The sequence below is a fragment of the Paroedura picta genome, chromosome 16 (assembly GCF_049243985.1).
Source record: "Paroedura picta isolate Pp20150507F chromosome 16, Ppicta_v3.0, whole genome shotgun sequence".
NCBI classification, from domain to species: Eukaryota; Metazoa; Chordata; class Lepidosauria; order Squamata; family Gekkonidae; genus Paroedura; species Paroedura picta.
Window position 1 is genome coordinate 21,801,068 of NC_135384.1, and position 16,438 is coordinate 21,817,505.

The window sequence follows — 16,438 nt, forward strand, 5'->3', positions numbered from 1 at the left end:
ACGATGATGGCGAATATGGTTGAAGAAGAAAAAGAAGAAGAGTTGGTTTTTATGTGCCGCTTTTCCCTACCCGAAGGAGGCTCAAAGCGGCTTACAGTCGCCATTCCTCTCCCCACAACAGACACCCTGTGGGGTGGGTGAGGCTGAGAGAGCCCTGATATCACTGCCCAGTCAGAACAGTTTTATCAGTGCCGTGGCGAGCCCAAGGTCACCCAGCTGGCTGCATGTGGGGGAGCGCAGAATCGAACCTGGCATGCCAGATTAGAAGTCCGCACTCCTAACCACTACACCAAACTGGCTTGAGAAGCAGAGCTGTGTACCCAGGGCCCTTCCCAATCCCACCCCCTACAGGCCCATCACTGATCATGGGGGCGGGGGTCAACATGACCAAATATGCTCATATTATCCAATAAACGTTTGGTAAAATATTACCCAATAAATGTTTAGTAAAATATTACCCAATGAATGTTTAATTAAATTACATGTAATAAATACATTAAAATTAATTAAGTTCAACCATTCAGAATCAAGAAAACCTTCCACGGCCATCAAGAAACTTCAGGGTTTCTCAAAACCCAGATTGAGAAAGTCTGGGGTATGTGATTCTGACATTCAAGTTAAACAAAAGCAAGGAAACACCCATTCCCAGTGCAAACATGTTGGTGACAACTCTGCTGGCTTGTAAATCAATTCATTCATCTAATTAATTAAGATTTTTATCCCGCCACTTCCGGCCCAGGCAAATAGTTCTCCAAAAGGGAGGGGGAGAAGAAATGAAGCTGGCGGGTTGACTTACTGTCCAGGCAGGGCTCGCAGATGGTTTGGTTGACCCCACAGGGCTGGACGACTCCTTCCCCGAGGTTACAGGTTTTGCAGCACTCCCCGCTGGCAGTAAATTGCCCCGTGAGACACTCCTCACTGGATGCTCCCGCAGGGTCCTGTGCCAGGAGGTAAGCAAAAGGAAAGGCGTCATTTCCCTTCGAAAGGCACCGCAGGTGGCAGTGCTCCCCGAGTTCCTTTAAACCCGTCCTGCTTAAGGAAGCTTTGGAATCAACCTCTTCGCCACCCCTCCCAACTAAGACCAAGGCTGGGTAAGTGGAATGACTGCATATCTTTCACTTATTTAGTCCCACTCCAACCCCGTCTCTTTATTTAACCTCATCATTTATATACCGCTTTTTATCTCAATGGGGACCTAAAGTGGCTTGCATCCGTCTTCTCCGTTCTGTCCTCCCAACAACCCTCGGAGGTAGGTTGGGCTGCCGGTGTGCAACTGGCCCAAGGTCATGCAGCATTCTCCCATAGCAGAGTTGGGATTTGAACCTGAATCTTCCAGGTCCTAGGTTAACCACTATACCGCACTGCTTTTTTTGTCTCTTACTCTTTTTATTTATTTCAAGTTACTTCCAAATTATTTCTCTTTTGTTTCTTTTCTCTGTGTCAAATTTTAGGGAGGAAGTTCCTTGGGATCGGGACCCACACCCACCTTGTAGTCTACCATCATATCCATAAATAAATATGTTCACAGGGCTGTTAGGTAGGCTCTGCAGTGACACACTGAATCAGGGCCACTGAAACCATGGATTTTGTCACCATTGCTAAGGGGCAGTATGGCACAGTATTGAACTAGGTGTTGAGAGAGGCCCAGGTTCAGATCCCTGCCCATTATAAACCTCACTGGGTAACATCTCTCTCTCTCTCTCTCTCTCTCTCTCTCTCTCTCTCACACACACACACACACACACACACACACCCACACAGAGAGCTTACTTCACATGGAGGGTTGCCAACCTCAAAGTAGGGCCTGGAGACTTCCCAGAAATATAACAGGTCTCCAGATAACAGAGCTCCATTTCCCTGGGGGAGGGCATCTTATATGGCATTCTACCTTGTGGAAGTCTATCCCCCCCCCCCCACACACACACACTCCACTCTCCAAGTATCCAGGTATTTCCAGTTCTGGAGCTGGCAACCCTACTCAGCAGGGCTGTTGTTGTTATGCAAGACCACAAGGGGGTCCAGGCCACAGGGCCCTCACCCCACTTACCAAAACTGAAAACCAAGAGTCGCACACCAAGATCTCCTTTATCATATCAAAGGCGTTTAATACAGGAGCATGTCAGCAAAGCCAGCTCACAGTTTGTACAGACAACTTCCTTTTTATACATTCTCCCTTGCGACCGCATCCCTTCTCCCTCCTCCCATTGTCTGAGAGGTAGAGGTTTACACTCTGCACGTGGGCAGAAAAGGGTTAATGACTTCTCGCAGAAAACAACACAAGTTTAGGACAATTAAGAAAGCGTGTCTGTGAGCAGTTAAGAAACATCCTGTCCAGTCTGCTGACATTGAAACTGTCTTGGAGACAAGATTAAATTGAACTGTTGACCTCCCGAAAATACATGCAAACTTTTAAAACTTCTGCTTTTAAGAAGTGTGCCTCTCGGTGTTGCCCTGCTTGCTGTTTTGGGTTTTTTTTTTCTAACATGTTGAAGTATAGAGGAAATCTAGCACCTAACTTTTCCTATGCTTTAATAGCCATTAAGCAATGTTGCATGATCATCTATGGTCTGGTTTCCAGGCAAGCAAGCAAGCCAGCCTACCTTAACAGGTATAACAGGGATCTCACCCTCCCCAGTGTGGAATGACACCAGTCTCTATGGGTGCTGCAAAAGTTGGGGTCACGGCGAAGAAAAGGTTGAGAACCACCGACCTGGAGGGTATTTAGGGGCTGGAGCCTGGGGAGAGGGGGTCTGGGTAGGGGCCACACAGTCCACCCTCCAAAACAGACTATTTCCAGGCTCCACCTGGAGGCTGGCAACCCTAGTGGGAGGGCATTCTATATTTTCAGACTCCCTGACTCCAAAGAGCTTCCAGTCTCACATGCCAGCTAGAAGAGTGAGTGGAGAAAGCAGCAGGACAAAGTCTGAGTCGAGTGGTGCCTTTCAGGCCAACAAAGGTTGATTCTGGGTAGAAACTCCTGTGTGCAGGAACCCTTCTTCAGAGCAAGGAGTCAATTCAGACTTCGATTCAGTGGGGGCGGGGGGGGGGGGGGAAGGGGGTTACAGCAGAACAATGAGCCCTGGGAAGGGATCTGAAGGCAGGAGGGAGCACCAGGCATAAGGGGCAGCAAGGGAGAAAGTGCCCAGCCGCTTACGGAAGCAGGGTTTTGTTTAACAAGAAAAATGAATGGATTTTTAAATAAATCAATCATAAATTATATTATGCAGTACTTCTCTCATGCAATCTCTCTGCAAGGCAGATCATTACAATCCCTGTTATGAGGAGCTGCCCAGAGAGTGCCTGGCAGACCATAGATCTGAATTCCTACCTATCTGACCTCTTAGCCATCAAGCTGGACTGGCCACCCTGTCTCTTTCCCGTCAACAAAGCACAAATGAAGGGGGGGGGAGGTTGGAGACATGAAGGCAACATCCAGATTGCCCCCTGCAACAAGGAAGGAAGGGAAGGGAGGACAGACGGACTGGGGACCAGCTATGTGTCTTTGAGCATGATGTGGCTTTCTAAAGATACATTTCTGAAATAAGCGCTGCACATCCATGTCACTCCTGCAGGCTTCTGGCAATGCTCAGGGCTGTTTTGAGAAAGAAACAGACATATAAGGGATGTTCTTCAAAGTGCTCTAACTTAGACTGCTGTGTAGCCAGGCTGTCAGGCTCTAAGGGGCCAGGCTGTCAGGCTATTGCTGCCAAAAACAGTCTCTAGTCAGGATGGATCTCCTTTGTCATGAGGGACATGGGGACACTTGCAGTGGCTGATTCCATGCAGGGATTGCACACCCCCCCACACACACACACACACAGAGGCAGTAGAAAGCCCCGGAAGAAAATGGGGGCATCTGGATGACACGATATGAAATGCAGGCATGACATCTTCCCCCCCCCCGCCCCAACCTTGAGCCAGAGATAATAAAAATCTCATTGTTTCAGGGAGGTGGGAATAAGCAGGCATTCAAAACCAGCAGGGAAGCAGTGCAGGATAAGCAATTCTCCTTTGATTCAGAGGTTACAGCTCTGGTAACTAAGCAGGGCTGACTCTTGGATGGGAGACCTCCAAGGAACACCAGAGGCCATGACATGGCAGCAGGCAACGGCAAACCACCTCCGAAAGTCCCTTGCCCAGCTGCCAGACAATCGTGGCATCTTTCGGCTACACGACACACGCCACACGACAAATAAGTAACAAATAGTTGGGGGGGGGAGGGAGCCATCCTTATACCTCAACAGAAAAAAACTGTGTCACTTTTGTATTTTTCACAGGTACATCTATTTGCAACCACATGCACCCTCAAAGGAACCCAGCTCTGGGTTTCTGAGTGGCAGGGACCTTGAGTATGCCTCCTGTTCTGAATCAGGCAATATCAGGGCAGTAACTCATTACAGAGACAGTGGGCCACCTCACCTCCTTTGAGGCAGGTAGTTCTGTGATCTCTCACCCAGCAGCGACTGAGTGATCCCATCAGAATCACTGATCCCATCAGAGGCAGAGATGGGGCAGATCAGCTACAACAGCAGAGGCTAATAGGAAGAAAGCAAAGCTGGAACAGTCATGTCAGAGATGCAGCTGGCAACCTGTTTTGTGGACAAGTATTTTGAGATTATGAGAGCTTTTAATTTCAACAATGTATTTTCTGAGGTGATGTCATAGAATCATAGAATAATAGAGTTGGAAGGGACCTCATGGGTCATCTAGTCCAACCCCCTGCACTATGCAGGACACTCACATCCAATCGCTCATCTACTGTAATCTGCCACCCCTTTGCCCTCACAGAATCAGCCTCTCTGTCAGATGGCTATCCAGCCTCTGTTTAAAAATTTCCAAAGATCCACCACCTCCCAAGGAAGCCCGTTCCACTGAGAAACCGCTCTAACTGTCAGGAACTTCTTCCGGGTGTTTAGATGGAATTTATTTTGAATTAATTTCATCCTATTCATTCTGATCTGTCCTCTGGGGCAAGAGAGAACAACTCTGCTCCATCCTCCATATGGCAGCCTTTTAAATACTTGAACATGGTTATCAGATCCCCTCTCAGTCATCTCCTCTCTAGCTAAACAGACCAAGCTCCCCCAACCTTTCTTCATACGACTTGGTCTCCAAACCCCTCACCATCTTTGTTGCCCTCCTCTGGACACGTTCCAATTTGTCAACATCCCTCTTCAACTGGGGTGCCCAAAACTGTACTCCAAGTGGGCAAACCAGAGCAGAGTAAAGTGGTACCATTACCTCCCATGATTTGGACACGATTCTCCATTTGATAAAGCCCTTGTTCAATATATAGTCTACCAAGACACGTAGATCTTTTTCACACATACTACTGCCAAAACAAGTCTCCCCCATCCTATACTGGTGTAGATGGTTTTTCCTACATAAATGCAGAACTTTACATTTGTCCCTATTGAATTTCATTTATTCAGCTTAGCCCACTTCTCAAGCCTATCAAGATCATCCTGTATCCTGATTCTGTCTTCAGTTGTGTTTGCTACCCTTCCAGTTTAGTATCATCTGCAAATTTTAATAAGTAACCCCTCTAATCCCTCATCCAAATCATGTTGAACAATACGTTGCGACTCGCTCACCGTGCCCTTCGTTCAAGTGTGTGTGTGTGTGTGACTGTGATAAAGTATAATTCCGACCACATCTGGAACACATGATTTTGATATGAATTCATATAGGGAAGAATTGGCTAGTCATTTCTCCCATGGTGCAACTGACAGTGCACTGAGTTCTCAAATGACAGGACCCTCCCCCTGCCATACAGGGTTACCAGCCTCCAGGTGCACCTGGAGGTCTCCTGCTATTAAAACAGATCTTTGATGACCAAGCTCCATTTCCCTGGAGAGAACAGCTGCTTTAGGAGGTGGACGTTACAGCATTCTGCCCTGCTGAGGCCCCTCCCCGAACTCCATCTCCATAGACTCCCCCTCCCCAGTAATTCACATGCAGCAGAGCAGCCATTCTCAACCTTTTTTGGGGGGCACGGCCCTTTTGGGGGCACTTCTCAGGTCCCAGGGTTCCCTGCAGTAGCCTGGCTGCTTGTGCAATGAGCTAGGCTAAAAAAGGCCTAGGCTAGGAGTGAGCTAACAATACCCATGTACCTTGTCTTAGATGGAAGTGAGACAGATTTCCAGAACATTTGGCCAAAAGAAGCATGTTTTTTTTGTTCTTGAATGCATTCATTCTAGTACAACACAAAGGACCGGATTGCATGCTTTCTTTTTCTTTACCTTGATGAAGGTTGAACTTTCATTAGTTCAGTTGCCAGGGTCCCCCACAAAGCTTTTGGCCTCCCCTTCTCTGTGCACCCAGTGCCAGGACCCCCAAGGGGGGATATATGGCACCTGCTGAGAATGACTGCAGTAGAGCATAGAAGTCAAAAGCCACGGTTAGATATCTGCTCCATGAAGGTCCACCTTTAAAGCCATCTAGCAAGAAGCAGGGAAGTGTGCGTGAATTGTGCCTTATGTCCAGAAGCAGGAATAGTCGAGAAAGGAGATTATGGTTAAATTTGTGCTGATAAATTTGTCTCTGTCCTCTAATATGGGTTGTAACCTGCAGGTAGTGGCTGGAGAGCTCCCATTTTAGCCATTGATCTCCAAGGAAAGAGATCAGCTCACCTGGAGAAAATGTCCACTTTGGAAAAGTGATTCTAAGGCATGCTGTCTCACTGAAGTCGGTGAAGACCCCATCCCACCCTTCTTAGGCTCCATCCCCAAATTTCTGTTGGCAGAGTTTGGATATGCAGGGAATAAATAGGCTTTTTTTATTCAGAAAAGAATGACAGAGACATACAACCTAACTAAATGTTGGCTTCTGTTGTTCAAGTGTTCTGGGAGCAAGGCCAGGGAAAGTGTCCCCAGAAAGCAGGAAGTTTCCTATTGAACTAATCATTGGAAGATTATCTGGAATAATCTATCCAAACTATTTCTATCCAAACTATTCATCTCCCAAGCCCCATTTATATTCCACTCAATTGTGCCCAGTGCAAATCTGGTGTACCTCCAGGTATTTTGCAACTCAGAGCTGGCCGTCCGACCTCTAATCCATATGCACCCAAGAAGAAAACCAGTCTGAATTCCATTTTTGCACAACTGGGATCTTTATAGTGGCCAAGACAGAAGTGTTATTCCAGGCTTTAATAGACTTCCTTGCAGTGAGACCTGAACCTTCCTTGCAGTGAGACCTGGAATAGGCTGCCTAAGGAGGTGGTGAGCTCCCCCTCACTGGCAGTCTTCAAGCAAAGGTTGGATACACACTTTTCTTGGATGCTTTGGGCTGATCCTGCATTGAGCAGGGGGTTGGACTAGATGGCCTGTATGGCCCCTTCCAACTCTATGATTCTGTGATTCTGTGAACCTTCATGCTTCTTTTCAAAAAGTGGGCCATGCAATCTTGGCCATATACTGCCTGTTAACAAATGCCTACATAGGCTTGAGTGGATCTAGTCTATGAGAGAGCCATAATTGTGTACCAATCAGATAGAAAGGAAAACGCAGACTGGCAAACCCATGAATAAAAACTTGAACTTCTCTGGGCATTCCACTTCCAAAAGTCTGTTTTTGAACAAATTGATTCCGGTAGAACAAAGGTGTTTGCACCAGGTTCTCAAGAGGGTCTGTGAATTCTTCTCACTAAAAAGCCAGATGGAACACATTAGGGGCATCCTTTTAAAAGGAACGATCCACATGTGCATTTGGACTGCCTTTCTATGCTCGCTGGTGCTATTCCAACCATGAGAACATAAAAAATAAACTAATATGGAGTCTACAAAAGCTCAACATGAAACTCCAAAGAACTGATGGTTTTGATGTAGGTCAAGAAATGTCTGGCGATATGGGGAGGGGGGGAAGGGACCTCAGTAAGGTACAATGCCACAGGGTGCCCCCTCCCAAGCATCCAGTTTCTCCAGGGGAAATGATGCATAATCTGGAGACAAGCTGTAATTCCAGGGGATCCCCAGGCCCCACTTGGAGATTGGTATCCATATTCTGAACAGTCTTAGGAGCCCTGCATCTGATTGTCTGGAGAGCTGTTATAATAGCGGGTTACCAAAAATCCCCAGGGGATTGTACTGTTTGTGGAGATAACACAATAGATCAGGAATCACTGTGCTAGAGATCCCTGTATAATCAATCCAGACACATTCAACACAAATTTAGCAAATATTACATTTTTTTTAGAAGAGATGATCTTTTGAGAAATTCTTCTAGGACATTGTAGCTGTGAGGTCCTTTCTTTGGGGCACCATTCAGACATTGTTCCTGTTTGGTTTCTTGAGCCCACTGAAGGAAGCAGAAGTCTGGCAAAACAAAATGTGCCGGATCTTCGTGTGGATTACAGTGTGACATTTATAAGCACTTTTTGTGCATTGTGACTAAAAGTTCCCCAAAGGAAATTGAATAGAATTGTGTGTGACGTGGCTGTTGAACGGGCATAGTTTGGATTATACGGAGCTCTCCGGCCCAGTGTCCTGGTCTATCATGTTAGCTCCACCTGGAGTTGGCAACCCACATGCAACCGTGGCATTAACCAGGATTCTTCTAGTTGTGCAAACAACTAAGCATCACGCAAAAGGCAGCAAGAGAAGCAGTGCCTTGTCCCTTTCCTTGCCAGACAAGGATACTTCCCAAGGATACTGGAAGCCTTTCAACTGAACATTACCCAAGAGCCTCCTGACAGCTGTATGTGCCATACGCTGTGAAGAGGGCAAAATACATATCTACCATGGATGTACAGCCCTTGTAAGCGAACTCTGAAAAATCCCATTGTCAATTAAGTAATATACTAAAGCTGCGCATGCCCGTTAGATATGGACATTGCCCTTGTTCATGCGACATGGGGACTGCAGCGCAAATTCCCATGGGATTGGTAGGTAGGCCCCAGGCTTGCCAATCTCCAGCAGAGACCTGGAGATCCCCCAGAATTGGTACTGATCTCCAGACTACAGAGATCAGATCCCCTGGAGAAAATGGCACTTTAGAGGGTTTCCTTTAGAGCAGTGGTTCTCAACCTGGGGGTCGGGACCCCTTTGGGGGTCGAGCAACCCTTTCACAGGGGTCACGGCAGGGCAAGCAGCTTGGCCCGTGGGGGTGCCATTCACACAACAGCCTTGCAGGGTAGATTGAGACAGAGTGTTCGTCTGTCTGGAGCAGCGGAAAAGAGTGAGATTGGCACGGTGGGACAAGAGGCATTGCTGAACTGAGAAACCCCGGGGGGGAAACCCAACTTATATACCATCATGAACAATGGATCTTCACGCCATTGGTCAGTTTTGGTTTAATTCCCGTGAAAGAACACTTGCATAATTTTATGGTTGGGGGTCACCACAACATGAGGAACTGTATTAAAGGGTCGCGGCATTAGGAAAGTTGAGAACCACTGCTTTATAGGATTGCATCCCAGTGGAGTCCCTCCCTTCCCCAAACCCTGCCCTCCCCTCCCCAGAATCCAGTCCAGAAACTTCCCTACACAGTGTTGGCAGCCCTAAGCCCTGGTGCCTGTCATACCTACAAAGGTCTTCAAGTGAAGCATTCCACTGCTCAGGGCCAAAGTGAGGCATGCCAGCCCCTTGTCCAGAACTGTGGCATCCTGGTGGGAGTTGTAGGGCTGGGGGTGGAGAGGGTTGCCGGATCCAGACTGGGAAACTCCTGGAGATTTGGGGCTGGAGCCTGGGGTAGACAGGGACCTCAGAGGCGTACAGTGCCCTAGACTCCTCCTTCCAAAACATCCAGATTATCAACGTGTTAATTTCAGGTCCCACTGGGGGCTGGCATCCGTATTCTGAATAGTCTTAGAAACCCAGCTTCTTTATAAGAGCTTCACGGTCCCCTGGATTGCTTCCTGGCACTGGAAAAAAACAGATTCCAGAGCTGCCCTGCAGCCCCAGTGGTGTACCTGGGCCCATAAACAGTAAGGTCATCTTGAGCGGGAAGGCATGAAATGACCACAACGCACCCCCTCAGTCTCTGAGCCTCCCCCACCCCAGCCTGCATTTTCAATGATGCGGAAAATGTAACTTCCACTCCACAGCCAAGTTCCAAAAACAGGCTCAAATGCTACCCCTGCCTCAGCTTTGGGGTTTTCCAGAGGGTCCGATGTGTTCCGCAGTGGCCTTAGATTAATGCTCTCCTGGGAGGGCACATGGTCTGCATTAGGCCCATCCGAATGTGCTTGCCATTAACACAACTCCTGTTGACAAAACCGCAGGTATTAACCCCATAAAGCATTTTGACAGGTGGAACAAAAGGGGGAAAGAGAGAGGGGGGCAAGAGAATAACACTTTTGCCAGCCTTTAATTGCTTTTTAAGTTGGGTTCCTGTTTCGATTGTTTTTATAACTCTCTTTTTTTTAAAGGAAGCAATGAGGTGGGATGAAAAACTGAGAATTCCACACTGGAGACTGGAGAACAATTATGACACTGCAAAGGGAGCCCAACGTGGAACATCAAATGTTCTCATCAAATATGAACCAAAGCTGTGAGCTTTTGTGTTTACCTGCAGCCCGACCTTTATCAATGTGTCTTGGACTGGGGGGGGGGGATCAAATGTGTGGAATCTGCCAAACAGTCTTGGCAAAGTATCAACTTTGGGTAGAATTCGCATCAGGGACACCAGTTGAACAGTTCCCTGTCTGAAACTTGCAAGGGCATGGGATGGGAGCTCTCTGGTGTGGCAAACATGACGGAGAGGCTGATTCTGTGAAGGTTCGAGGGGGTGGCAGGTTACAGCAGATGAGCGATAGGGTTGTGAGTGTCCCACATAGTGTAGGGGGTTGGACTAGATGACCCAACTCTATGATTCTATGATATAGTGGTTAAGAGCAGGTAGACTCCAGTCTGGAGAACTGGGTCCGCTCCCCCCACCTTCTCCACGTGAAGCCTACTGGGTGATCTTGGGCCAAGTTCTTGCAGAACTCTCTCAGCTCCACCTGCCTCACAAGGTTGTTGTTGGGGAGAAGAAGGATAGGCAATTGTAAGCTGTTTTGAGACTCCTTAAGGAAGAGAAAAGCGGAATATAAAACCTCTCCCTCTTTCTTTCTCCGGCAAACCATTTTGCAGCTTACAAAAAGCTCCGTTTTTTAAATGGATTCTTTGGAGCCTGGAGCTTCCCGGCTGGCCAAGCACACAAAAGATGGGCAGATTGTTAGAAGATCAAAGAGGTGATGAGCCCCGCAAAAGGAAGAGCTGGAGCACAGTTGCCAAACATCTGCATCAGGGCTGGCATCAGCAGACCCTGAGGAGGGGCAGCTGCCAAGGCCCAGGATGTGGGAAGGAGGGCTGCCACTCACCTGTTTGTCACCCATGGTTCCCACTGCCCTGCAGGGGTAGTCAAACTGCGGCCCTTCAGATGTCCATGGACTACAATGCTGGCAGGGACTCATGCTGGCAGGGACTCATGGGAATTGTAGTCCATGGACATCTGGAGGGCCGCAGTTTGACTACCCCTGGCCCGGAGAAACAGAGGAGGTCACGTGGTGGTTCGCAGCAGCTGCACCCTTAAAAATGCTATTAGGACCTTTCGTATTTATGTGCTCTCTGGTGCACATACAGCTCCCTTGATTGTGTGTGTGGCGGGGTGAGGGGGAGAAAACAAGCTCTCCCACAGAGCAAATCTTCCCTGTCAATACTGTGATCCTCCTATTGTTCAGTTGCCAGCCTCCAGGTGGCAGCTGGAGATCGCCTGCTATTACACAATTGCTCTCCAGCTGATCCAGACTCTATGACGTTACACTCTGCCAAGGTCCCTCCCTTTCCCAAAACTTCCCTCCCGGAGCTTCCCCCCACCCCCAGCGGGCAACTTTCCCCATTCTACCAGTGAGAGCATTGCTCAAACTAGATTTGGGCGAGGTGCCCAGGTCTTCTTCTTCCCAAGCTCTCAGTGGCAGCACGAGGACACTTGGAGCAGTTTGCAGCCACCCGGTTGGTTTCCTAGACGTCGCTCCTGCAATTAGCCTCGCAGACATCGGAAGGCGCACCAGAGAGAGACAATACTGATCAAGTGGAGTCCCCCACCCCGCCTTTCTCTCTCCCTCTCTCTTTGTGGCGCTGGGGGGGGGGAACGGGGCTGGAAGCCCCTTTCAGAGTCCCCGTTGGCTCCTCCATGTGCACCGGTGCCTGCCTGCCTGCCTGCCTGCGGATGACCACATTGGACGTGGCTCTTCCCCATTCCCGTTGAAGAGACGACGGAGCCGCCTTGAGGAGTGCACAGGTCCCGGGGAGTGTCTGGGGCTGCGGCCGCTGCCTTCTGCCTGCCCAGCCAGCCCGGAGCAAGACAGCCCCTTGGATCAAGGCTGAAGGGAATGGGCGGACTCAGCTGTCAGGCTGCGGGAGAAGACCAGACGATGCTGGCTTGAGAACACGAAGGGAAATCTGCGCCAGCTGCCCCTGATCTTCTGATGCCAGGAACTCCCAGCCTGTAGGAAGCCCACATGGTGCCCCATCTCTCTCTTGCACATGAAGCTGCCCTACACTGAATCAGATCCTCGGTCCATCAAAGTTTGCCTTGTCAACACACAGCCGACCCCGGCCCTGGACTGCCCAGGCCAGCCACACCTGGCCAGCTGTCACAAGCTAAGCAGCGTTGGTCCTGAGCAGCATTTGGAAGGAAGGCTGGGGTCACAATGCGGAGGCAGGCAATGGTCAAGCACTGCCAAAATGATCCCTTGCCTTGGAAACCCCACTGACAGCTGGGGCTTGGCAGCCCTTGCCCTCCCCACCTGGAGAACCGGAGGGGTCAAGACAAGACGGACAGACAAATGCAGCAGTTCTCCAGGGTCTCGGGCAGAGAAAGATCTTTCATACTACATCCTACCTGGTCTAGTTCTAGCCCTTTCTCTGGGTGAAGCTCTTTCCACGGCCACTGAGAGCCCCACAGGATTCTCTAATGTGCCCCAGACCCCGTGCAGACATTGGGTGGAAAGGGACCCCAGGCTGATAACGGTTCTCTCACCTGGCAACCCACCTTCTTCCCCTTCTTAGCCCAACTTTCCTGCAAGAAGTTTAGGGAAACGGACCTGCCCCTTTCTGTTTTCTCCTCACAACAGCCCTGGGATGGAGGAAGGGAGAACCATAGGGTTGAAAGGGGCCATACAAGCCACCTGCTCCATGCAGGGTCAACATAAAGCATCCACATTTAAAAGCTTGAGCTCTCTGCGGGAAGGGAAAATTGATGGATCGAAAGACAGTCCAAGAAAGAGAGATGGGTAGACTGGAAACAGTTCAACCCCCAAGAACGAGAGAGAGAGAGAGAGAGAGAGAGAGAGAGGATGTAAAATGTAGCCCAAGGTCAATCTTATTCCTGCTTGGAACAAAAGAGTGCATTGAATGCATACACCCTTCTGCAGCTCTCAACCACCAGCAGGATCTCTCCATCCCTCCTGGACTGCCACCTGGCCCAGTAAGCAGATCTTCCCTTCATAGCCAGCTCTGTGCTCCTGGAGCTGCATTTTCCCACCCATCTGTTACTTTCCCTTCTCCCCCTGTTATCTTTCCCTCTCTTCCTCCCTTCTCAAACTTGCATACCAGCAGCAGAGCAGTATCTAAATAAAGGTAAAGGTATCCCCTGTGCAAGCACCGGGTCATGTCCGACCCTTGGGGTGACGCCCTCTAGCGTTTTCATGGCAGACTCAATACGGGTGGTTTGCCAGTGCCTTCCTCAGTCATTACCATTTTTACCCCCCAGAAGGATGGAAGGCTGAGTCAACCTTGAGCCGGCTGCTGGGATTGAACTCCCAGCCTCATGGGCAGAGCTTCAGACTGCATGTCTGCTGTCTTACCACTCTGCGCCACAAGAGGCTCTTATCTAAATAATACCCCCTTTTAAAAACTGAAGATAATTGTCCCCCCATGGACCTTGCTTCATTATTGTGTCAAAAGGACCCCAGTCCTTGATACTCTTGATACGGTCAAAGTCACTTTCAGGCGGTTATTTCAGGGACCAACAGCCCTTAATCTTCAACCAGGTTCTGCTTGGAATGAATCCTTGGCCAGAGGTTAAGAATGCCATTTGGGGTGTTGCTTCCAGAAGGCCCTAAGTGTCACCATTTCAGATTCTTTGCCGTGGTAATCCATCCATCCGTCTTCAATTACAACCTGCCATTCTCCCCCAATGGTGGGTGGGAACCCAAGCAGTTACTTTGTTCTGGTCTCCATTTCATTCTCACAACAAACCCTGTCAAGGTAGGTGCAGCTGAGACTGGGAGAAAGTCACTCCCCCAGCTTCTTCCCCCTTAGAATGGGGATCCCAACCTGGAGTCTCCCAGGAGCAATCTGGCTACAGGATCCTCCATCCCTTTCTACCGTTCACCTTTCCAGCCACTGCAGGCAGGGTCCCCGTAGGTCACTCCTAACACTGCTGCTTCCTCGCCACAAGGTCCCCTGCCAAAGCCAAAAAGAAAGATCTCTCCACTCATGCAAAATTATCATCCTAGTTCGCACGACGAAATGAAGCTGCCATATAAAGAGACCCTTTTGGTCTGCTCAAAATGCCAGTTCCTTTCAAGGGGAGATGCCGCGGATTGAACCCGGGACCTTCTGCATGCCAACCAGATGCTCTGCTACCAAGCCACGGCTTTCCCTGCCCTTTGGCATGTAGCACTACGGGATAAAAATCGAACCGCTTCGCACATTCAACCACTTAACCCGGTCCAAACAGCCATTCGGCCTCTTGCCCCATGTCCGGATCTCCCCCCCCCCCCGCCCCAGCTCGGTTTCTGCCCCGCCCCCCGGCCCCTCCCCAGTCCTTTCCTTCAAGCCAGCTCCCTCTGAGCCCCGAGAAGGCTGGGCGAGCATCAGGCGTTGATGTCGAGATTTATACGTCGCTTTTCTCTCCAGTGGGGGACCAGAGCGGCTTATAGAACCCCCTCTCATCCTTCCTCCCGCTAACGCTCACGACAGCCCTGCAAGGGAGGTCAGGCTGAGAGATAGAAAGAGAAAGAGAGAGAGAGACTTGCGCTCTCCGCCGCGCCGAGTGCCCGAGCGTTTCAAACGTGCCGCTTGGCAGAGGGAAGGAGTTTGGTCCCCAGCTCCGAGCGCTTCTCGCCGGTTCCAGCTTCGCCCCGGAGCGACCCGAGGAGCAAGTCCGGCGGAACGCGGTGCGGACGACTTCTGCGAAGCGCGCGCAGGGACTCTGCTCCCCGATCCGGCGCTGCTGCGCTCCCCCGGGGGCGGGCGCCGTGGCGAGGCGCATCCTTCGCCCGCGCCGCAGCCCTCGCCTGAGCGCTCCCCTGCCGAGGACCGTCCGAGCACTGCGAGCACTGCGGAGGGGGGCGCGGGGAGGGAGAGGAGCCGCGGGGAAGACCGCGCGCCTGGATTGCCGCGCTCTTCTCCCACGGATCCCCGGCCCCCGCGGCGCCTCCGCCCAGGCCGGCCACTCGGCGAGATTGCTCCGCTCGGGGCAAGGTGTGGCTGGGGCGCTTCCCCGCCCCTGGGGCCCCTCCGCGAGCCGCTGCGCCGAGCGCCGAGCGCCGTCCCGGCCCGGCAGGCTCCCTCCCTCGCTCGCTCGCTCACTCACCGCGCGGAGCATGAGCAGTCCCACCCACAGCGCCAGGCGCCGCTCCATGGTCCTCGGCCGCCGCGAGCCTCAGCGCAGGGCAGCCGCGGGGCGCCGCATGCCCGGGGCGAGCGAGCCACCTTCGGCCCCCGCGGGCGCGAGACGCGGCGCGAGACTCCGGCTCCACAGCGCGGCGGCGGCAGCACCTGCTCTCTGGCGGCCGCCGCCTCAGCCGCGCGCCTTTATGGCAGCGCGCGAGGCTCTCCTCCTCCTCCCCCGCCCCCTCCCCCCCCCCCCCGGCTGGGTGGCTCCGCGGCTCCCCAGCTCCGCCGCCCGCCGGTTCACTGGCCTTACAGATGCCGTTGAAGTGAAACTCTGTTCTATGGATTGATGAACAAATGTCCTCCAAAAGAGGTCCTTGCATGGGTGGGTGGGGGGCTACAGCTTCCTTTATTGAACCGGTCCTGTCCTTCTTATTGCCCTCAACTTTTCCTATTGGTATTGTCTTGTCCAGTGACTCTAATAACGGTGCCTTACTAGACCGTACTTGGGTGCTCACATTGTTGGTCGGCTTTGCGTCTCAGCCGTGGTTACTTGACCGGATCAACTTTTCGTGCACCGTCCTCTCGTTTTGTAACCCGGCGGTATTCACTCTTGGTTGTGTGTTTTATATTGTTCTTCTGGCATCATTTTTCATTATGTGATTTGCCAAGAAAGAAGAAGAAGAAGAAGAAGAAGAAGAAGAAGAAGAAGAAGAAGAAGAAGAAGAAGAAGAAGAAGAAGAAGGAGTTGGTTCTTATATGCCGCTTTCTCTACCCGAAGGAGTCTCAAAGCGGCTTCCAGTCGCCTTCCCTTTCCTCTCCCCACAACAGACACCCTGTGAGGGAGGTGACCTGCTCAGTCAGAACAGCTTTATCTGTGCTGTGGCGAGCCCA

At 50.8% G+C, this 16,438-nt stretch overlaps 1 protein-coding gene across 1 annotated transcript in view; it reads right to left on the reverse strand.

Annotated features, from left to right (window-relative positions):
• NGFR (nerve growth factor receptor) overlaps window positions 1–15,738 on the reverse strand; it is a 59,358-nt gene extending 43,620 nt beyond the window's left edge. The window contains exons 1-2 of the mRNA XM_077313979.1: window positions 15,525–15,738; window positions 797–938 (exon numbers count right to left, since the gene is read on the reverse strand). Coding sequence (XP_077170094.1) covers window positions 797–938; window positions 15,525–15,572 — 190 coding nt within the window. The 5' untranslated portion in view covers window positions 15,573–15,738. The remainder of the gene's footprint in view (window positions 1–796; window positions 939–15,524) is intronic.
• Between the last annotated feature and the right edge of the window lie 700 nt (window positions 15,739–16,438).